Source organism: Myxine glutinosa, chromosome 10 (assembly GCF_964187855.1).
Source record: "Myxine glutinosa chromosome 10, kmMyxGlut1.1, whole genome shotgun sequence".
Taxonomy (NCBI): domain Eukaryota; kingdom Metazoa; phylum Chordata; class Myxini; order Myxiniformes; family Myxinidae; genus Myxine; species Myxine glutinosa.
The window spans coordinates 90,371,735-90,394,684 of NC_136270.1; the positions used below are offsets into that span (position 1 = coordinate 90,371,735).

The 22,950-nt window shown below is 42.8% G+C and overlaps 1 protein-coding gene across 3 annotated transcripts in view; it reads right to left on the reverse strand.

Moving 5' to 3' along the window:
• The window catches only part of PEDS1 (plasmanylethanolamine desaturase 1), a 74,986-nt gene that overhangs the window by 46,242 nt on the left and 5,794 nt on the right, over positions 1 to 22,950 (reverse strand). The window contains exons 4-5 of one of the 3 annotated variants that reach the window (XM_078785874.1): positions 10,139 to 10,230; positions 1,000 to 1,144 (exon numbers count right to left, since the gene is read on the reverse strand). In XM_078785874.1, the coding sequence (XP_078642000.1) occupies positions 1,000 to 1,144; positions 10,139 to 10,230 (237 nt within the window). Of the gene's footprint in view, positions 1 to 999; positions 1,145 to 10,138; positions 10,231 to 11,753; positions 14,113 to 22,950 lie in introns of those variants that run through there. The other 2 variants (XM_078785875.1, XM_078785873.1) reach the window with 2 other exon arrangements.

A 22,950-nucleotide genomic window follows, 5' to 3' on the forward strand; every position in this document is an offset into this window, starting at 1 on the left:
TTCCAATACCTTCATTCCATGCTCCAATAACTTTATCGCTCAATATCGCTTAATTATAATATATACTCAAAGATTGCATAAAACAAATAGTCTTCATAATACTTCCAAGAACCATGCAATATATCGATATATATATAGTATGAGAGGGTGTGGCATGTTTTTCGAGGTGAAGAGGAGGTGGCCATTATGGGTAGGTACTGATCATCTTCATCAACTCGGCTTTATCGTAGCCATCTTCACCATTCCGATCGCATCATTAGATAAAGTTGAAAATCACTATTATTAAAGGGTAAGGTAAAGGATCTTAACTCAAAAAGAACAACTTTATTCTATGTTCTTCATACAGGAATAGAAGCCTGGTGTTGGCTTAACGGTTAACGTGGCTGGCTTATGATCTGATGGTCTTGAAATAACACCAAGTGGGTTGACTCAGTCTGTCATCCTTCCAAAGTCGGCAAAATGAGTACCAGCATACTGATAACTGGGGCACTGCATCAGTAGCACAGCTCTGCACCCAGAATATGATGGTCAGCCACAGATGCATACAAAACAAAAATAATAACTCAAGAAAAGAAACCTAATTTTATGTTGTTAACACAGGAAAAGAATACTTCATTTTATGTTCTGAATGACTCTTTATTCATGAAAAAAATAGCATAAAACATTAACTTTTTCATCATCTGTTGTGCATAATCCAAGATGTGTCGCAACTCTGACACAGGATATTCGTATGGCTCATTCATTCCAGTGAGCTGGTACTTATTTTCCCGATCTCGGAAGGATGACAGGCTGAGTCAACCCATCTGGTGTTATTTTAACGACACAACAGGGGGTCAAACTCAGGACCCGAAAGTCCTTTGCCAGCCACCTTAACCATTAAGCCAACACCAGCTTTTCTATGAAGATGCAAGAAAAACAAACAACCCAAAAACGATAATAATAATTGAAAAAAAACAAGTAAAAGGAAAGAGATTGAAGCCCAAACCCATTTTGGCAAACCTGCTGACATGGTGGCGAAACTGTAAGCCATGACAGTCATGGGCAGCAATGTGAGCATGCAGTTATCACCGTTGGTCTCGATCCAGTCATGACGTGTAATTGCAGTTGGGTCGATGTGGTGTTCCCGGAATGGGCGGATAAATGCCTGGAAAAGTAGATGAAAGTATGCATCATATTTCATGGTTTACACGACCTTATTTATATTTCCTTACACATCATTACATAGATATGAACATTTTCAATTTATTTCAGAGACATGAAGTATGACTATACAGAAAAAGAAAGGTACATTGCAAACAAAAGCTCGAAAATGATGTCATTAAATTTTGACGCAATACCTAATGAGAAGAGAGAGGAAAGAGAGGAGAGAGAGGGGAGAGAGGAGAGAGAGGAGAGAGAGGAGAGAGAGAGGAGAGAGAGGGAGAGAGGCGAAAATCATTTTGAATGGCAATTTCAATGGTTGCTAGAAAACAGGGCAACATGTAGAATCATACCAACGTAATCATAAGACTTGAAACAAACAAACAAAAAATACCTATTTTGGGGGGGTGACTCCCCCACCCCACATACCTCCTCAGACCCCAATGTTACTAATGCCTTCAACAAACATTGGTACATCACAGGTGGCGAAGGTTGTGGTCAAATTTCATCGAAATCGTGTTTGTATTCTAAAAGAAGGCAAATACCTATTTTTTTAAAGGTGGGGGTGCGGCGAGGGGGTGCTGGAGGGATGGGGGGTCAAACCTGGACAAATTTTTGAGCCCCTGCAGATCCCTGAAGACCCCGATCTTTTTAATGCCATGAACAAATTTTAGTCACAACATAACAAATATAATTTGTGCAAAGTTTGGTCACAAACCCATCAGCGGTTTTGGAGAAGAAGTTGCAAGTGTTTACGGACTAACAACGCGCCATCGCATAAGCTCCGGGAACTACGTTCCAGGTGAGCTAAAAAGAAAGAGGGCAATTTGAAAAGAATGTACAGTTGAACACCGCTATTCGTGGTTCCGCAATTCGCGGGTTTCATGTGTTCACAATTGATAAAATGCGACCTGTTTCTCTATTTGTGGAAAAGTGTCTTGCAAATTTGCAGGTTATTTTTACATTCACGGCCGTGTCCTGCGAATTCGCAGTTTTTCGGGGGGCGCAAAAGTTTTTTTTTTTTTTTTCACGAGCTACCAGCTTGACAGTTATAAAACCCATCTTTTACCAGCCATGCACAAAGCAGTTGGACAAACTCAAAAAAAACATCTACGAGCCACGAGGATGACCTGCACCTGCTTCTACATTCGCGGCCGTGTGCTTTGCGTTTTCATGGCTTTCACGGCCGCAAATTTTAGCCACACGCACTATAATCGAGAGCTTCATGGGATGTTCCACCAGAACCCTGCGAATTATAGAATGCAAGTGCTTCATTAAATCTATTATTGAAATTAGCTGCATAGCATCATCAGAGATGTTACGCACAACGAAAACGCTTTGCGGGATGTTCCATCAGCTGTGTAAACATGTCAACCCCACGAGTTGAAGAATGAAAACGCTTCATGAAATCAATTATTGAAATTAGAAGATAGGCTCAATATAGCATCATCCGATAGCACAAACAATGTGCGGCGTACTCACCCCTCCCGCAGCTACCCACATTCGTTAATATACCGACTGCGTCTTGGGTCTCAAGCATTCTTCTCATCTCGTTGTTTTGACCTGCGTTTTTGACTCGCTCTGCTCATCGTTCAATCATGGCTCCCAAGTGCAAGACCAGTGCAGGAGATGCGTCGCCAACCAAGAGGCAGAAGAAAGTGATGAGCCCGAGCCAGAAAGTGGAGCTGCTCGACTAGCTTTCAAGAGGAGAGAGTGCGGCCTCTGTGGGCAGGCATTACAGTGTCAAGCACGAAGGTGGTCACCCATGTCCGGAATGTCCACATTGAAAGGATGGAGAAGGCTCTCAGCATATGGATTAAGGACAACATGCAGAAGAGTATGCCTTTGAGTTGGCCTCTCATTCGTGAAAAGGCCAAATTAATTTACAGTCATCTGTCTGTCACTGGCGTGGGTGCTGCCAGCACGAGTGATGCGCCGAGCGATGATGATACATGCAGCGCGACTTCATTCACTACAAGCAGGGCATGGTTCAATCGTTTCAAGGAGCGGTACTGCCTGAAAAATATGAAGCTCACAGGGGAGTGTTGCCTCCGTGGACCACAAAGCGGCAAAAGCGTTCCCTGCTCAACAAGAAAGGACACCTCCCAGAGCAGGTGCTCAATGGTGATGAAACCGGGCCTCTTCTGGAAAAAGATTCCAACGAGAACTTTCATCTCGAAGCGTGAGGAGACAGCATCAGGATTGAAGGCTGCCAAGGACCGGGTATCTCTTCTCCTCTGCGCAAACGCAAAAGCGGACTTCACGCTGATACCCATGATGTTGTACCGTTCCCTGAACCCGTGTGCTCTCAAGGGTAAGAACAAGCAAACTCTGCCCATGTTTTGGAGGGCCAACAGGAAAGCCTGGGTGATGGCAGCAATCTTCATGGACTGGTTCCATAATTGTTTCATCGCTCAGGTCTCCCCAACCTCCTGCTCTCTGTACCCATCCTTCCCTGCCATAACCCAACTGCTCCTGGAGTCTGTCTTTTGCACCTGAGATTATTTTCAACCCAAGACTCAGACTCTGCAACTGGACCGGACAGCATCAGCTTGCATGCCCTAAAAACCTGCTTTTGTTGCCCTTGCACATCCTCTTTCGACCTTTTTCACCCTATAATTTGGCAAAGGTCATCTTCCATCTGGTTGGAAAACAGCCAACATAATCATACTAAAATACGCAATATAGCGTCTGTCTGTCTGTCTGATGATTTTTTGACCGCGATACATTCCGTCGTTACTTATCCAATCTCAACCAAACTTAACAGGATGACTAAGGGTTACATAATGAAGGTTGTAGAACATTCATTTTCCCCCCTCCCCAAGGGGGTTTTCTCCCCTGAGCGGGTTTTCCCCACCATTGCCGTCAATGGGGTTGCATGTTGAGGTGTACAGTCACGTGAAAAGGTAAGTACACCCCATGTAAAGTTTTGACTTTTTCAACATATTTCAACATACAGCTATTTGATCTTCATTTCAACAATATTGATAGATAAAGGTGATATAATATATCAAATATCATAAAACATTTACATTTTGGAGTCCATTGTATAATTTAAATAAACATAAATGCAAATTTCACATGTGGAAAAAGTAAGTACACCCCTACATTTATCACTGCTTCAAATACCTAAAATTAGAATGAGGTGCACCAGCTCAGGTGCAAATGATTAGAACATCGTTAGAGAGGATCTTGGAGGAACCTGTCTTATTTAAACCTCAGACATTTCGTTTGGTTTGCTCTTTGTTGTTGAAGTGTGCGGCATCACCATGCCTAGATCAAAAGAGCTCTCTGAAGCCTTCAGAAAGAAGGTTATAGATGCCTACAAGTCTGGGAAGGGATTTAAAAAGATCTCCAAACAATTTGAAATCAATCATTCGACTGTCCGGAAGATCATCTGCAAGTGGAGAAGATTCCAAACAACTGCCAACTTGTTCAGGCCAGGCCGCCCCAGCAAGTTCAGCCCGAGAGCAGACCGCAAGATGCTGAAAGAAGTCTCTAAGAACCCGAGAACGTCATCACGGGACCTACAGGTCGCTCTTGCCACTGTAGATGTCAAAGTGCATGAGTCTACCATTAGAAAGAGGCTGCACAAATTTGATCTACATGGGAGGTGTGCCAGGAGGAAACCTTTGCTGTCCAGAAAGAACATCAGGGCAAGACTAAAGTTTGCCAATGAACACCTCAGCAAAGACCAGCACTTCTGGAACAATGTGCTCTGGACAGATGAGTCAAAGGTAGAGCTATTTGGCCACAGCACCATAAGACATGTTTGGCGAAAACCAAAGACAGCATTTGACCATAAGAACCTGATATAAACTGTAAAGCATGGTGGTGGAAATATTATGGTTTGGGGCAGCTTTGCTGCATCAGGGCCTCGGCAGCTCACCATCATAGAATCCACTATGAATTCTTCATTGAACCAGAGGGTGCTTGAGGATAATGTGAGGCCATCTGTCGGCAAGTTGAAGCTCAACCGAAGGTGGACCTTGCAACATGACAATGACCCTAAACATACCTGTAAATCCACCAAGGAATGGCTGAAAAGAAAGAAATGGAGGGTTATGGAATGGCCAAGTCAAAGCCCGGATCTAAATCCCATCGAGATGTTGTGGGGCTATTTGAAACGAGCTGTGCATGCAAGAAACCCCTCAAACATCGCACAGCTGAAAGAATTCTGCATGGAGGAGTGGGCAGAAATTTCTCCCAGTCGATGTCAGAGACTGGTAGACAGTTATAAGAAACGCCTACTTGAGGTTGTTTCTGCCAAAGGGGGCAATACCAACTATTAGAGCCAAGGGTGTACTTACTTTTTCCACATGCGAAATTTGCATTTATGTTTATTTAAATTATACAATTGACTACAAAATGTAAATGTTTCATCATATTTGTTATATTATATCACCTTTATCTATCAATATTGTTGAAATGAAGATCAAATAGCTGTATGTTGAAATATGTTGAAAAAGTCAAAACTTTACATGGGGTGTACTTACCTTTTCACGTGACTGCATGTCAATGTTAAGTTAGCTTTATCGTGGCGTTTTTCCAAGGCCGCTTCTAATAACAAAACTAACGATAATAGCATAATATTAATGTTATTACAAAACATAATTAATACCAATAATATCCCACCTCCCCAAGGGGTTTTTCCCCCTTGAACAAACGTCAACGTTTCTTTTTTTTTGTTTGTTTTTTTTGTATACAAGATCGAGGCTCGTGAAAGAGCAAACATTAATCACACAAAAAGACAAACCGACACACAAAACACAAAAAACAAGGGGAGCGGCAGACAAGATGGGGAGAGAGGGGGGAGGACACAAAAGAGAGGGGGAAGAAGGGGAAGGACACAAACACAACATTTGAGAGCAGGGACATCGGGAGGACTTGGGGGGAGGTGGGAGAGGATTAAAACATATGAACACTGCAAGGACTCTGGGGTGAATTACCGGGGGTAGAAAAGATCAAGGTTTTCGATGGGGGAAGATAAGAGATGGTGGTGAACAGCTGTTTTAAAGACCTGGAGGGAGGAGTGGGATTGAAGGGAGTGGGGGAGTTTGTTCCAGAGGCGGGAGAAAAGGGGAATGAAAGAGTGAAGGTGAGCAGAGAGCCTAGACTTTGGCAGTTTAACCATAAGAGGGTTGCAGGCAGAGGGTCAAAGGGTCAACGTTTATAAATAGCTTATCATGGCGTTTTCGTGGGAGCAATGACCTCTGCCTGAAGTAAAAATATTATAAACCACAAACACGTATGATTAGCTTTTTAAACAGTCACTAATGCTGTTTATAACACTAAATTTCTTTTATAACTTCTTTAACTTTTATAAATGTAACTTTATAAAAAATTTAATTTTATAACTTTTATAATTAACGTTTATAACCTCTGGTGTTTGTTCCCCCTCCATCCCCTCCCTTACCTCAAACGGCTACACAACCGACTACGCACGTGAAAAAGCTGAATCCCTCAACTCTGTGTTTGCCTCAAAATCTCGTGTTCCAAACCCGTCTCTCTCTGTACCCACCGTACCCAGTTGCTCCTGGACTCTGTGTCCTTCTCTCCTGACAAGGTGGACAAGTTTCTGTTAATTCTCGACCGATTCTGCAACTGAACCAGACAGCATCAGCCCACGGGTCCTAAAATCCTGCTCTGCCGCTCTTTCACACCCTCTCTCTGTTCTCTTCACCCTCTCTTTTGCTCAAGGTCATCTGCCTTCAGCTTGGAAATCAGCCAACATCACCGCTGTACACAAAAATGTGCAAAAACATATCCTTGCAACGACAGACCAATCAGCCTGCTCCCAATCATCAGCAAAGTCATGGAATCCATCATTGCTTCAGATATCAAATCCTTCCTCTTCTCCAATGGCTTGATCTCTGATCATCAATTTGGATTCAGAATAGGTCACACTACTCTGGACATGCTGCTTCTGCTGTCTCAACAATGGATGGAGGTCCTCAATGTCAAACAGGAAATCAGAGCTGTCTCCCTTGACATATCACATGCCTTCGATACGGTCTGGCACCCAGCTCTGCTCACCAAACACTGCTCCTATGGTATCCATGGAAATCTCCACGCATGGCTTGCGGACTTCCTCTCTGGTCGTAGTCAACGTGTGGCCCTGAATTGATTTCTCTCATCTCCCCTTCCTGTTCAGGCTGGAGTTCCCCAAGGAAGTGTTCTGGGCCCTGTGCTTTTTATGGTCTTCATCAATGATCTCTCTGACTCTCTGGAAAATCCTCTCTATCTCTTTGCTGATGACTCCACTCTCTGCCGCTCCATACCTCATCCCTCGGATTGGCAGTCCGCAGCCTCCTCACTCTCTGCAGACCAGGTCAAAATCACAGACTGGTCAAACAAGTGGAACATGTCTTTCAATCCTGACAAATCCCACACTCTCACTATGTCTCTTCGAAAAGACCATCTGGACAATCCTCCCATCTACTTTCTCAACAAACCTCTCCAAGAAGTTCTGTCACTCAATCTCTTGGGTCTCAAAATCTGCCATGATCTTTCCTGGGAAAAACACATTTTCAAGCTGGCCTCCAAAGCCAGTCGCCGACTGGGCATTCTCCCTCATGTGAAGTCCTTCCTTGGCACATCTGAGCTCCTCACCACATACAAGGCTTTCATCTGCAGCTCAATGGAATACTGCTCTCCCCTATGGGCTGGTGCTCCTGCCTCACACCTCGCTCGGCTTCACGCTGTTGAAACCAAAGCTTTCAGAATCATTGGAATCTCCTGGAATGAAGCTAACTCCGAGGGCCTTTCACTCACTCACCGCAGGCAGGTTGGTGGTCTTTCTGTCTTCCACCGACTCCTCTCGAGCCTTGCTCCCCCAGCTCTCTCTGTGCTCTGTCCCACAAATATTCTTACAGGTCGCACAAGATCTGCCAGCAACCCTCTTATGGTTAAACTGCCAAAATCAAGACTCTCTATTCACCTTCACTCTTTCATTCCTCTTTTCTCCCGCCTCTGGAACAAACTCCCTCACTCTCTTCAATCCCACTCCTCCCTCCAGGTCTTAAAACAGCTGTCCACCCCCATCTCTTATCTTCACCCATCCAAAACCTTGATCTTTTCTACCCCCGTTAATTTACCCCAGATCCATTTTTCTGAAATACCGACTTCTTTCCTGGAAGTCCTAGCAGTGTCCATGTTTTTTTTTTTTCTTCTCTAACCCCCTTGCCATGCCTCCTCCCCCCAAGCCCTCTCCCTCCCACAGATCTCCCGATGTCCCTGCTCTCCATCTTGTTCTCCCGCTCCCTTTATCATATGTTTTATGTGTCAGTTTGTCTTTTTGTGATCAATGTTAGCTCTCACACGAGCCTCGATCTTGTATACCAACCCCCCCCCCCCCCCCCCCAAAAATAAACCAAAAAAACCTCGTGTCATGGGTGCAAAGCGTGCAGCAAGTGAGTGTCGTGCTAAGAAAAGCGGAAAAAGCATTAGCTTAAATACAAAACTCGATATATTAAGGCGGTTTTATGGAGGAGACCGAGCCGTGGACATTGGCCTGACACTTAGGCTTCCGCCGACTACAGTCCGTACAATTTGCAAAAACGCAGATAAGATTCATGTGAGTGCTCAAGCTGTGACACCCATTAGTGCTACGAAGATTAGTAGGAGAAGTAGTTTGATGGAGAACATGGAGCGGCTCCTCTCGGTTTGGATTGTTGACCAAAATCAGAGAAATATTCCCATAAGTTTCCTTGTGATTCAATCAAAAGCAAAGAGTTTGACGATTTGAAGAGTGATGGTGGTGAAATTTCTCAAAAAGAAAATTTCATTGCATGCCGAGGCTGGTTCGAGCGTTACAAGAGACGTGCTAATTTGCATAATAATGCGTAATATCCCCAAGAAAAAGATCTGAAGGAATAATCCGAGGGAGAGGTGGATGATTCTGCCTCTTCATCATCTGAGTGACTCCACCTCCTCAAAGAAACTTCATTATCATCATCGGTGAGTACAGTACATAGTTAACTTATTGTAGTAAACTTATTAAAACTTCAAATGCCTTGTGTCTGGTGAAAAAACAAAAATAATCGGGAACCTAGCCCCCCCTCACCCCCCTATTTACATTAATTATTATGGGGAAATTGGATTCGCTTAAAGTCGTTTCGGTTAAAGTCGCACTTTTCAAGAAGGTAACTACAACGTTAAGCGAGGACTGCCTGTAGTTGTAAATTTGAGGGTACAAAATACCGGTGCCTAGTAAAGTATTATGGAGGGTTTCTTATTGAACTACATCGAAAAGAAGTCACAGAAAATAGTCCCATATCAAGTACGTTTTGAAATTTTTATACAAAATTATGAAGCACGTGGTACAATGAGACGAAAACGAAGATGAATACGGCAAATAAGTATCCGCAAGCTATTTGGTTCGTATCAACAAACTAGAAATTATAAAATCTACAGATCTTCGTGTGAACTGAAGCAAACACAGAAGTTCAAAACATAGTTATAGTTTGTTCATACAACTGTTGAGTCAAGAATAAAGGTAAAAATAATAGGTGATGGTTTACATTTAGTCAAATTCTCTCACAAAGCAGAGCCATTCTTAAAGTTCTTTGTCGATATAAATGCATTGGAAGATAAAAGGTTCGTAGATCGAGGACGGGCCTCATAGATCATAAAGATCATAAAGAAAATGGCATGGAGGTTTCGATAGTAAACAAGACATTTTACAATTGCCTGGAAGACAATTAAACAATTAAACAAATGACGGAATTTGTTGCAATCCTATTGAACATTCCCATCTGCGTACAGTTCATTACACAAATTACACATCCCCGCCTCAAATCACAATTAGGGTGTTGATCTACCATTGTCCTTACAACCCCATCACCTGAAATCTGGCTGCCGACATGAGTTTCATATGTGGATCAAAAATACGACACCCAAGGCAGCCCAAACACTGCAAATATCTCTAAGGCAACAAGTGGGGGTCACAACAATAACTAAGAAGATGGTCATGGAGGTCAGGTCAAAACAGGCTCACCTTGCCAAAAAGGGGCATTTCCACTGAGCCCCAGGTGTCTGCTCCCCAATGAACAAGCCCTGAGGCAAAGTCAGCAACCAGCATTCCTGCAACTGCATTCAAACACCTCAATAGCAACACTACATACATGATACAGCAACAAAAGAAATAATAATAATAACAAGAGGTTTGCGTATATGCTGCACAGCGAATCAAGGTATACATCCTTTGTGCAATCCAGGCGTAATATAAGAAAATGATAGAAGATCACCAAAGACCACAAAAGTGACCATTAAATATCCAGCCAATAAAGAGTGGACAGCAGAGAGAATAGGAGGTGAAAGAGCAAAGAGAAAAAAATTGAGAAGAGATATTTGTAATTGGGGAAAGGGTGTGGATGGAAAGGGAAGGGGAGAATTTATTCCCCCTCCCCCCCCCAAAAAAAAAATACATATATATTATATCTATATTTATTGTAAACTAGGAGTAAACTATCGAGAATTTACGCTCCTCTCCAGGTCCCCCACACCTCCACATGAGGCCATGGCCACATAGCCTATGTTAACCCCCAGACAAAGTTGTATTTGTATTTGTACCCCGATCAAAGTATAAAAGCGTTTATAGCTGGAGTACCCGGCGTGGCTCAAGAGAAAAAGAAACATTAACATATTTGAAATGAGGGGAAATATAATGGAAAAGCAATTACATCCAAATCAGAATCCATCACAAATGTCAAATCATCATTTTACCTTTTCATTGAATATATGTGACTGGCTCTGACAAAAACAGACACTTGGGGGCATTTCTCTTAGCGACAAAAGCCGAAGAGAGTCAAAATATGATCACATGGACCAAATTGAGATTTAACTTCTCTAGATTATTATGCACCAAAACATTTTTCCAAGAAACAACAGAAAAGTTTTGAAATTCGACGAAGAATCTAAAATGTCATTCTCAAAATGTGTTCAAAAAGACACGAAGATCGCGAAATTTCAATGTTTTACTTCGAGCCATACATCGTAATTCGAAGGAGATCCCTGACATACATGTTTGGTATGAATGAAAAGCTCTACATGTGCACATTATTTGTGCGTGTGAACTGTTTTGTGAACTTTGAACCTAATTATCTCCATTGTTTAAATGAAAATATAATTGTCATAAAACTTCGTTAATTTTCATCCAATTAACATAATGTATCTATCAAATGAAAGAGAAAAGCATGGGGAATCAGATGATATCAAAATCTCAATTTTGATTCTTACCCCCAAGTGTCTGCTTTTGCCAGAGCCAGTCACATATGTTGCCGATTGTGCCGTTCATCATGTTTCAGAGTGAAGTATGATGCCGTTCAGGAAGATAGTAAGGGCATTTTATGAGATATTTCACAAATCTGTTCACTAAATTGTTACCAAAAAATTTCTTCACCAATATGTTTGTAAAGGTGTGTAATAACATGTGTTAAAATGTTGAAGGTCAACTCCCGTGGGAAACCCAGAAAAAAAGCTGTTGAATTCGGGTACCGAAAAATTATTTTCGAGAATTTTTATTTTTTTAAATCGGCCCTTAAGTAACTTATGAGGGGTCAAATAAGGGTTTTTCATGATTCTGAGTTGATTGCTAACATTTCTATTTTCACTTTTACATTTACACACAAAGTAGCTTTTATTTCACATACATATATAATACTCAAGAGTTATTTCTCATTCACAATGTCAGAAGTTTCAACAGTCATTGTCTATGTCTTCTTCAGACTCAACAACATCATGACTGCAGTTTCTGCATGTAATGCCATTACAGACTCCACAGGCCGAGATGCACGTGACCCCATTCTTCTTGCAGCTGCATCGCCGGTTGCTGCAATCTCCATGACAATTACAGCTCGTGAACTGCAATAGCTCCTCAGGAGCCGTGGGGTCCAGTGTTGGAACTGGCTCATACCCATGCACACCTATTGTCCATCCATAGTCACTGGGGTTCAGAGACATGCTCTGTAGAAGGATCCAGTCCCGGGTCTGCAGGTAGGCACGGAGTGAATGTTGTGCAGCTGCACCCTCTGTTGGAGGTAGAGTCTCTGGTTTGATCACTCCTGCCGCTGCCTTCCTTGAGAACATGTTGTACCGAATTTCACCCAATGTAGTCACTATAGCGACCCCAGCGCGCCGTATGCACTCTTTCAGAGTGGTGAAGATGGTGTTGAGGTCATTAGGGTCTCCTTCAATAACTGGGAGGAACTCGATCTGTGTGCTCTGCTTTGCATCATTAGCATGGATTCTCTTCATCCAGCCATTCCAGTTGGAGTGTGGGAACTCAGGATCGTTGGCTTCGATCACCCACCCCGCTGCCCAGAGTGTGTCACCTGGAGTGAGGAGTGGCTGATCATGAGCCAGGGAGGAGGAAAGCTCAGCGAGGGGGAGAAACATGATCGCGTTCGTTCCTATCTGTTTCCTGTTCGTAAATGGAATAATCTTTACTTCAGTTCCTCTCAGGATCTTAGCTTTGTCGAGTGCCTTCAACTTCACCCGGGGGAAAGCTGCTGTTGTCTGTGGATCTGGCAAAGGTGGTGCCGGAGAGGTGACTTCGATCCAACCCATTGAGTGAAAGGGAGTGTTTCCGTGAATAGAGACAATGTTTAAATCTATATTGTCTCCAACAAACTGAGTGACTGCATTGTTTGTTTCCCCAACCTCCATAAAGACCACCTGATCATTACTTGACAATTCACTTTCACTGGCTGGCACTTTGGCTGTCATCACTGATTGATCCTCAAGCGCAGCATCAACCGCAACCTCATCATTGATCTGTTCATCGGTTTCCTCCACAATGGTGTCAAGAGTGCCAGAAGTATCTGGAACATCATCTCCACTCCTACTATTAAGGAAGCAGTATTTGTAGTTTTGTGTCTCCGTGTAAGACTCAGTGTATCCCAGCCGGTGGAACTTGTCGAGAATCCATTTTGACCCAAATCTATGATCAAGTTGTAAGGCAAGCCCCATTTGGTGTGGCAATACTCCAGACCGAGGTCGACAGGCCTTAATAAAATTCTGCCCCCAAACGGCAACTCTTTTGTCTGTCTTGACAATCGGTCTCAAGAACATCTGAAGGTTTGCAGGAACAAGTGTCAGCTGACTATCGATGTCAGTCATACTGTGTGTGGTGGGGTATGACTTTGGACCTAAATCAATCAAGGCAATATCATTGGATATGAACTTGAGTGCCGTCTTTATGATCTGAGTCTTCTCATCTCCATGGTCAAGATTAGCATGATGCTCTCGCAGAATATTGTCGGTGCCATCTTTGAGACAGAGTACATCTGCCCTTCTTTCCTGTGTTGTGAAATACAAGGTGTCTTCGTATTTCTCTAGAAGTTTTATCTTTAGCCAATGCTTTGAATAAGAAAGGCTCTTCTCTGGTGACTGATCAAGTCGTTGATCCCTTCCAGGTGTCCAGTGACTTCAGTGCCCCAGTCATCCCCGCGACTCCGTGCTGTCTTCAGCAAGCTTGCCTTCAGTGTATCTGCAGTCAAATTATCTGGCACTCTATTTCTTTCTAGCTTGTGCTGGATTATTTTTGTAGAGCTGGGCTGGTTGGTTGCAAAGAATGCATACATCCTTATACAGGAGGTCAACTGACTGTGATCTTCTAGAACTGCAGCCAGTTGATGAACTGAACTCACAAGTAGTGCGTCTTCTCTTCAACTTTGATGACTCTTTCTCTGCCTTTGATGCTTGAGCTGACTTATTGGTGGTTGCAACAAAGTTGTTGTACAGATCATTTTTACACTTCTGGTGGTACCTCAGTTTTCCTTCCTTTTGAGCCTCCTTCATATGTTCCACAACAGTAACATTTTCGACAGTTTCTGCTTGTTTCAATAAAGTTGAGTATCCCTTTGGAGTTGCCTGTATGAGCCTTTCAGCTGGTGTATCCGAGCGTGCACAGATGAAGCAATTGAGCACAGGTGGAGTAACGTCTTCATCCATATTGCTAGACTCCATGTCCTGCAAAGTAGAAAATGAGATATATTTAGAAATTATTTTTCCACAAAGGAGTGTCTGTGGTGAAATATAAATGTTAACAATCAACTCAGAATCATGAAAAACCCTTATTTGACCCCTCATAAGTTACTTAAGGGCCGATTTAAAAAATAAAAATTCTCGAAAATAATTTTTCGGTACCCGAATTCAACAGCTTTTTTTCTGGGTTTCCCACGGGAGCTGACCTTCAACATTTTAACACATGTTATTACACACCTTTACAAACATATTGGTGAAGAAATTTTTTGGTAACAATTTAGTTAACAGATTTTCATACGTTTCCCTTACTAAGAAGAAGAAGCCTTACCACCAATTTCGACCACTTCCGGAATAGTTCTATTATTTGCGTTCAAATGTCTGGTAATTGTTTTGTATTTATTTATGTGAATGTGTACTTGTATATAATTATAACTGCCATTAATCAAAAAGGCTTCGGCACTATAGAGCGATTTTTTAAAAATCCAAAGAAACGAACTTTTTTTTTTTTCCTCAATTTTTTTTGACCTAAAACACTCACTGATGAACCTCTGAAAGTTTGACGAAGATCCATTCAGCCATCTCTGAGAAAACTGGCGACACAGACCAATGGCTCTCTTAAATAGTAAAATAACACCTAAAATGCTGGACTTGTCCACATCAGTGAGCAAATATAATCTAAGTCGGTGAAGCGTACTTCATATGGGGAACCAAAAACTTTGCAAGGTAGGACGAAGTCGAGCAATTTCACTTGGACAGCATATTGCACAAGCACAAAGACTCTTGAACATCATTTTGATAATATTCTAAGCTTCACTATCATCCTTACGATATATATTCACGGACCGGTGTTCGTTTGTTTGTCGCACGACCCCGACAGTTCTGGCCTGATTACATCCAGACTTGCTACATAGGATCAAGCATGACCATTAGTGTATAGGGGTGGCTTTATCTTTGACGGTAGTCTTGGGGATATTTTTGGGGGGGTTGTTCCCTCCATGTAAATGGAGGTGACACAAACATCCATGTAAGATTGTGACACAAACCCTCCATGTAAATGTGTATCATGTAGCGCTGCCTCGAGGCGGGAGATGGTATTACAAGTCCCCAACCTTTACAGTACAGTATCCCTGTCCCCAAGTTTTCCAGTGCAGTGAGGCGTTTTGAATTATAGCAGTAGGCATGTTTTTACCCTGTGCTCGCGAAGCGAAAAGCAGGGTTAGGCATTCGGGTTTGTATGCGCGTCCGGGTCAGCATTTTTAAAATTCATTTTCTCGGCAAACGTTGTTCCGATCGACACGAAATTTTACCATAGGAGTGCCTCCATCTGTAGAATATTTCTATTCATAATTATGACGTCATATGTCACGTGCTTCGGACGCCAACTTGGAAAAACGTTACACCTCTATATCTCCCAAACCGCTCAATGAAAAAAATTGAAAAGGCTCATTGTCAAGTACTTCCCATGGGGAATAAGATATGTTGATGATGATGCCATTGGTGCCTTCGTTATGACGTCATAATTCGACAAGTACAACACTTATTTAAGCATTATAAAAAAAAATTCTCAGCAACTGTTGTTCTGATGGACATGAAATTTTCACCAAAGGAGTGCCTCCTCCTTTAGAATATTTTAATGATAATTATGATGTAATAGGTCATGAGGTACAGGTGCCATCTTGGAAAAACCGAAAAACGTTGCACCTCTATATCTCCAAAACCGCTCTATGGAAAAAATTGAAACATGGCTCATTGTAAAGAACTGCATATGGGTTGTTAACCACATTGGTGGTGTTAACGATGACGTCATTGGTCCCATAATTATGACGTCATCATTTGACAGGAACAACGCTTAGGCCGATAAAAATATATTTCCGGGTTCTGCTCAGCGCGGGCATCGATTTTGACCCTGCGCGTCAACAAGTTTTTTTTTTCAAATTTGGTATCGACGTTCGCGCACGGTTCTCCCCTACAAAACTGCGTTTAGTTTGTCCAAATCCATCCAGCCGTTTCAAAGATATGAGTAGTTATGTGTGCCGTGACGTCATTAATCCAATAAGGAAGTTGCATGTGACGTCATCGTCTTAGTCACGTGACCGCTTGGATGGCAAAACATTGCTTCTGCCACCATACGTAATGGCGGCAATTTGAAACTCGTCTCACATATAAATTGCCCCCTACACGATGGTAAAGAGTTTTTTGTGCTGTCGGATGTACAGCCCGATTTCATAAGGGATCGGGCTTGTCATTCTACCGTTTTCCGGACGACACAACGCTTAAACGGATTCATGGCTGCCTTGATTGCTGCTCTCAGGTGAGAATATGGCTCATGAGGTTGTTACCTTCGCTCGCGAAGCAAAAAGCAGGATTAGGCATTTGGTTACGTACATGTGGAGTGTGTGTGGCGTACGTGTGGAGTGTGTGGCGTACTTGTGGCATACGTGTGCAGTGTGTGTGGCATACGTGTAGCATACATGTGGAGTGTGTGGCGTACGTGTGGAGTGTGTGAGGCATACATGTGGCGTACTTGTGGAATGTGTGTGGCGTACTTGTGGAGTGTGTGTGGCGTACTTGTGGCGTACGTGTGGAGTGTGTGTGGCATACGTGTGGAGTGTGTGTGGCATACGTGTGGAGTGTGTGTGGCGTACGTGTGGAGTACGTGTGGCGTACGTGTGGAGTGTGTGTGGTATACGTGTGGCGTACATGTGGAGTGTGTGTGGCATACGTGTGGCGTACGTGTGGCATATGTGTGGAGTTTGTGTGGCATACATGTGGCGTACTTGTGGAGTGTGTGTGGCATACGTGTGGAGTGTGTGTGGACTGTGGAGTGTGTGTGGCGTACTTGTGGGTCCACACAGGTCCACAGGCAGATGACACAGCCTCAGTTTCTCGCAATACCGTGAAAACGCCTCAACGGGCAAGCTACGGGCATAAACTGACAGGTCCATCTGATCAAACGACAGCTTTCCCGCCATGTTGTTTATGCCACCGAAGATGGCGGCCGGAACCGGTTGCCATGGACGACGCTCACGCGATGCAAGGCCTCTATCGGCTGGATATTGTCATTTATTGAAATGAGGATGTTCCATGTCGGGTTCGTGTGAAGCAACCAGAAGGCCGAAAGAGCTGCGGGTGATCTCGTTAGTTAGGCCTGGATCCTATTTCGTTTGTCCTGAAGTTGTAAGTGTCTGTGATAATCTGGTGGACTGGGAGAAGAGATCGTGGGAGACCATCGGCCTGTTAGACCACTTGCGCATGCGCAGTGTTGACGCGATCGACGCATTGGAATGTTTGACGGTACGGCGAGGCGATCTCGAGAACGAAATGGCAATCTATAATATGCTTGAAGAACTTAATGATTTTCAGAATAAATACATTTAAAAATAACTTAAGCTTGTGTTCATTATTTACAAAAAAAGGCCTACAAGTCCCATTGGCTGTCTTTAATTTCTCTCTGGACGGCGCCACAGCAGATGAGGAGGACCGCAAGGCATGAGGACACAAAAAAAAACCTCTATATGTGCAATCCATGCTTTTCAAAAAAAGAAAAAAAAAAAAAAAACCGCATCGCCGCATCAATTCTGGAACTTTGGTCTGACCAGAGACCAGCAATATATATTTTTTGGCCTTAGTCTGAGCAGTTTGAAATTTATCGAGCGTGATCTATGCAACAATTATATTAGAGAATATAAATGTATGATGTCATCACTCACGTGGTATGGCAGCCACATTGGATCAAAAAAAAAAAAAAAAAAAAAAAAAAAAAAAGTTGGCTCGCACCAAGTTGACTGTGCAGGGTAAGTATTCTATGAATGCCATCTAGTTGCTTCATGCACTTAACCCAGGGTTTTATTCTTATTTTATTTTCGGGAGCGATTGAGAGAGCTATCAGTTGCCTATACACCGCCCAAACAAAGGTATGTGTTAGTAGAACTTGTTGGATGCTGAGAACAAGTTCGCCCATAGGGCGGGTACTCTGATAGTATTTAATGTAATGAGGCATTAAATTTTTCCAGATATATAATATTCTGGTGAGCAACTTTGTTGGCCAAAGTCATCTCAGTCCAATTTACTTTCTCGATACAGCTTTGGCTCATTGGGCCTGACAAGTGTTGGAACTTTACACTACATTATCAAATCATACTAAAATTAGGTAATTCCCTGTATGTACATATCTGAACCTTATAGAATATTCTTGGGAAAAATGTCATAGAAAAGGCCCCTTTATATATGGTATGTGCCATGTAGGAAAAGTATAGAAAAGAAGGGACATTCAAAAAAATGTCTCGTGTGCATGCTTGTCTACCCTTGTGTTCTTAGGAGGAACCAAGTAATGCTCTAGAAAAGTTCATATAAAGGGGTGCCAATTTGATTAATACAGCTACATGAAGAAGTAAATTTATTTTCAATGCAGTTACAGTCTCTTGGTTTTAAAAGGACCTCTTCACGGTCGGTCCTTCATTTTTCTGTAAACAAGACCAAACGTCTAACGGTGGCTTAGCCTGGCTTGTAAAATATTATAAACCACAAACACACATGATTAGCTTTTGAAACAGTTGCTAATGCTGTTTATAACATTAAACAAATAAATTTGGAGGAATCCAGACATCCGTGAGGTAAGTTTTACTTACAGAACCGAGGGAACATCTACTGTAATCTAGATTATACCCCACAAGGGTTGGGTACGTACCGTTTTGTTGGAAGAGACGCAACGCTGATGCTTTCGATATTTGATGGCCATTTTAACAATCGGTTTGTTTGTGTTTCACACTGAATGAAAAACGTAAAGGTAGAGCATGGCGATTGTGATATATGACAGGTTCGACGATATGTTCGGCTTAAACGGCATATAAATCAAAATGGCAGTGTGGAGAGTCAGCCACCGTACCGCCGTAATGACATCAGATGTAACACATCACCATGTCATGTGACCAGATCCTCAGCTCTGATTGGTATACGTTTGAGGGGACATACATACATACATACATACAGATGGACAAGCACTGTTCTTGACGGCATTGCCCAATGGGCTACGCCATAAAAATTAAAGTACCATACATAATATTAGTTTTCTATTCGATTGCAGAGGTAGATGTACACATACAATTCATCCATCATCTCTAATTATCATCAGTAGTCATCATGTACATTTCACGTTTGTCCAATATGTCTGCAATGTCAATACTTGCAAGTTCCAAAAGGTGCTGGTAAAATAGGCTGCACTGCACAGGTGTGCAATTCTTTCATCTAATCCAATTGTTACCTATAATGTGTAAACACATCGCGCTTGTCCAACGCTTGTCCCGAAGAATACATCACACCCAACATGTCTGCAATTGGTTGGTGCATAGTACATACTGACTTTATTAATCTTTTAAACAAATTCATTTCACACACGTGCACATTATCCTGGTACGACTAGAACATAATTCAAAATACCTCACCAACACGTGATTCAAAACCACCACCACGTTATTAAAAACACTTCACAACCACGGAAACAAAAGTTTGAGGGAGTCGTTAAGTGAGAACAGACACTGCCCAGATGTGTAGATATATAGATAAATGACTGTACCCGAGTTGCCGTTTTGTCATGGTTTAAACCAATCATAATTCAACCAATTATTTTGCACAAATGTATTTGTAATATACGTGATATCACATTTTATAAACAATTGAAGTTGAAAAAAAAAAATTCCCCAAAAAATTCCCCAAAAAAACAAAAACATTTTTTCAAAAAAAATACCCTTAGGACATGCCGACGGGGGAGATATGTGCATACCAGAAGTTTGGTACGATTTCACATAAGTTTGAGAAAGTAGTTCAGTGACAACACAAGACAAGACAGGACAAGCGCTGCACATATATATATCCACGAGCTGAGGTACCCGGCTTCGCCCGGGTTGAATAAGAATAAGACAAATATATGATGAAAAGAACATGTATATTTTAGAGCAATATCACAGTACATTTCCTACATGACGTTTTTTCAATTTTCAATTTCTCAAAACCTCTGGGTATACAACATTTCTGGTTTTCTTACTTGGTGCCAAGACATAAAGATTGCTTGGTTTTCCAACCCTCGAGCAGCCCACGTACAGCTGGCCATGGGCAAACACTTGTTCTGTGAAGTTCAGGCCTACAACCTTCATTGATTGCCCCTGCGCCCTGTTGATGGACATAGCAAAACATAGCCTGATGGGGAACTGAATCCTCTTGAAGGAGAATGGAAGGTCAGGTGGAATAAGTGGTATCCTTGGAATGAATACTTTCTCTCCTCTGTATTGTCCTGAGAGGATGGTTGCCTCTAGGACATGTGGCATCATTTGCTGGATTGTCAATCGTGTTCCATTACACAGCTTTGGTGGATCAAGATTCCTTAGAAGCATGATTGGTGCTCTCACCTTGAGAATCAACCTGTGTGTTGGGAGTCCTTGAGGCTGAAGACTGTTGAGAAACTCAGTTGGGAAGTTTACTGCCTGATCTTCATCTGTCACTTTGTCAAGAGAATCATAATTTCTTTCATGACCGGGAAGTTGGTGGAGGAGCAAATTGTTGATCTCTTGAACAGCATTGTTCTTGGGGGCCAAAATGACTCTTTCGGCAAGCCATGATGAGTCCTGGAACTGGGTCTCCATATTGGGAAAGACCTTTTTGATCAAGTCATCTTTTGTTTCAACAAACTGTCCAAATGGTAGAATTATTTGTTCTGATGCATCTTGAGGGTATAGGCCATTGCCAACTTTCAAAAGCTGGCTTGAGAACTCCCCTGCAGTGTTGTCACCAAGAAGGTGGACTCTCATGTTGGTATTCAGGGTAAGTCTTTGCACATGTGGCCAGAGGAGATAAGAAGACTTGATACAGGCCTTGACTTGATCTGCTCTTGTGCCCCGTTGGATGACTGGGAGAGTCTGACGAAAGTCTCCAGCCAGAACAGTTGTCACACCACCCATGATTTTCTTGTTGTTGCGAATATCTTGGTGTTCTGTTCACTGCTTCGAATGCCTGCTTGTGGCTCATAGTAGCCTCATCCCAGATGATGATTTTGCACTGCTGAAGTATCTTGGCGTTTGCTGAATTCTTGCTAATGTTGCAGGTTGGGGTGTCTTGCTTGGTCAAATCCAAAGGCAGTTTGAAAGTTGAGTGTGCTGTCCTTCCTCCTTCAAGAAGTGTAGCTGCAATTCGACCTGAGGCCACAGCCAGAGCAATTTCCGACTTTTGACGAACCTTGGCCAGGATGATATTAAAGAGGAATGTTTTTCCTGTCCCGCCAGGAGCATCGAGGAAGAATATCTTGCCAGCATCATCAACGCAGACCCTGTCGTCGTGGTAGCGGACCGTCTCTCACCGTCTCTCACCGTCTGTCTCTGTCTGTCTGTCTGTCTGTCTCTGTCTCTCTGTCTGTCTGTCTGTCTGTCTGTCTGTCTGTCTGTCTGTCTGTCTGTCTGTCTCTCTCTCTCTCTCTCTCTCTCTCTCTCTCTCTCTCTCTCTCTCTCTCTCTCTCTCTCTTTCTTTCTTTGCTCTCGTCTCATCTGCCTCGTCTCCCGCTCATCTTTCTGCCTTGGTGGGCGACTCCTTCTCTCTTCCTGGCTCATCTGTTGAAGTAGTCCGCGGCGGCGCTTATATCACGCGCCTTGTAAATCAACCCGCGCGCGCTTCGCTCCGCCTACCGGTGAACACGCCTCGGCCCTGACTGGTCGCGAGGGTTCACCGGCACCTCCCTTCGTGACACGTTGATGGGGCCACGCCTTCGTCAGGGTATTGATCAGTTTGAGCTTTTACCTGATGTTCACTTGTCAAATGCACAATTACAAATGAGGCCCGGTTTTTTAAACCATTAAAATAAAAAGTAGCCTATAACCACCGGAATTTTATGCTGATTCCGAATCTGTGCCTAAAACGTTTCTCCGATGTGTAGTTCTTGAGTTATAAGCGGACATCCGGACATCCAGACAGACACACACACAGACACTCCTCCTTTATTTATATAGATATATACCAGTGGAAGCGGAGAAACGATTTTTTTGTCCCATGTTAAAGCTGCATACAGAGAAACGATCCCATGTATAGAGGGGGGGGGGGGGGGGGGCGCACGTCCCTTTGATAAAACTGTTTGGCCAATTTTATTCAAAATGACGGCACATGGCATCGTGCAAGTGATTCACTGACACCACATTTCACTCCTGGAGGGAACTGGTATTACTCGTCACCTAAATCCTGACATTCACAGAATGACCATTTAAGGAAGTAGCTGAATTTAAGGGCAGAGATGCCCTGATAAATGGTCTCTCCGGATTTGCGTTTTTGTGCTTCCAGTTGGTCGAATCAGCTCTCCACACGACAGAACGCAATGGCATAAAAAAAACAAAACATATTTGCTATCGTGATTTTGTGCCAGGCGTGGTGTATTTAATATTGCTCAAGGTTATAGTAGTATTAGTAGCAGATTAGTGGGTAATGGTATAGTTTTATTTCCAAGCGTGTGTTTTAAGGCCTTTTCATTTCAGTGGCTGGCCAAGGGGTATTTCTTCTTTTCCCCCCAAAGAAAGAAAGGTGGTGAGAATATTGTTCGGAAACAAGTTAATACACGAAGATCATAAACTACGTGATAAATATGTTTGATGTGGACAATATCAGGGATAGTGGTGAAAGAAGGTAGTCACTGCTGTAGGAAAAGGATAGAAATGGAAAACTGCAGGATTGTTAGAGAGATTGAAGGAACAGATAATGCCGTTGCAGGAATTAACGGAGTGTCAAAACTTTGCAGAGAAGAGTTAGTTGAGTTTGTGGACCGAGATCGCAGATAAGATAGGCAGAGGGGCTGAG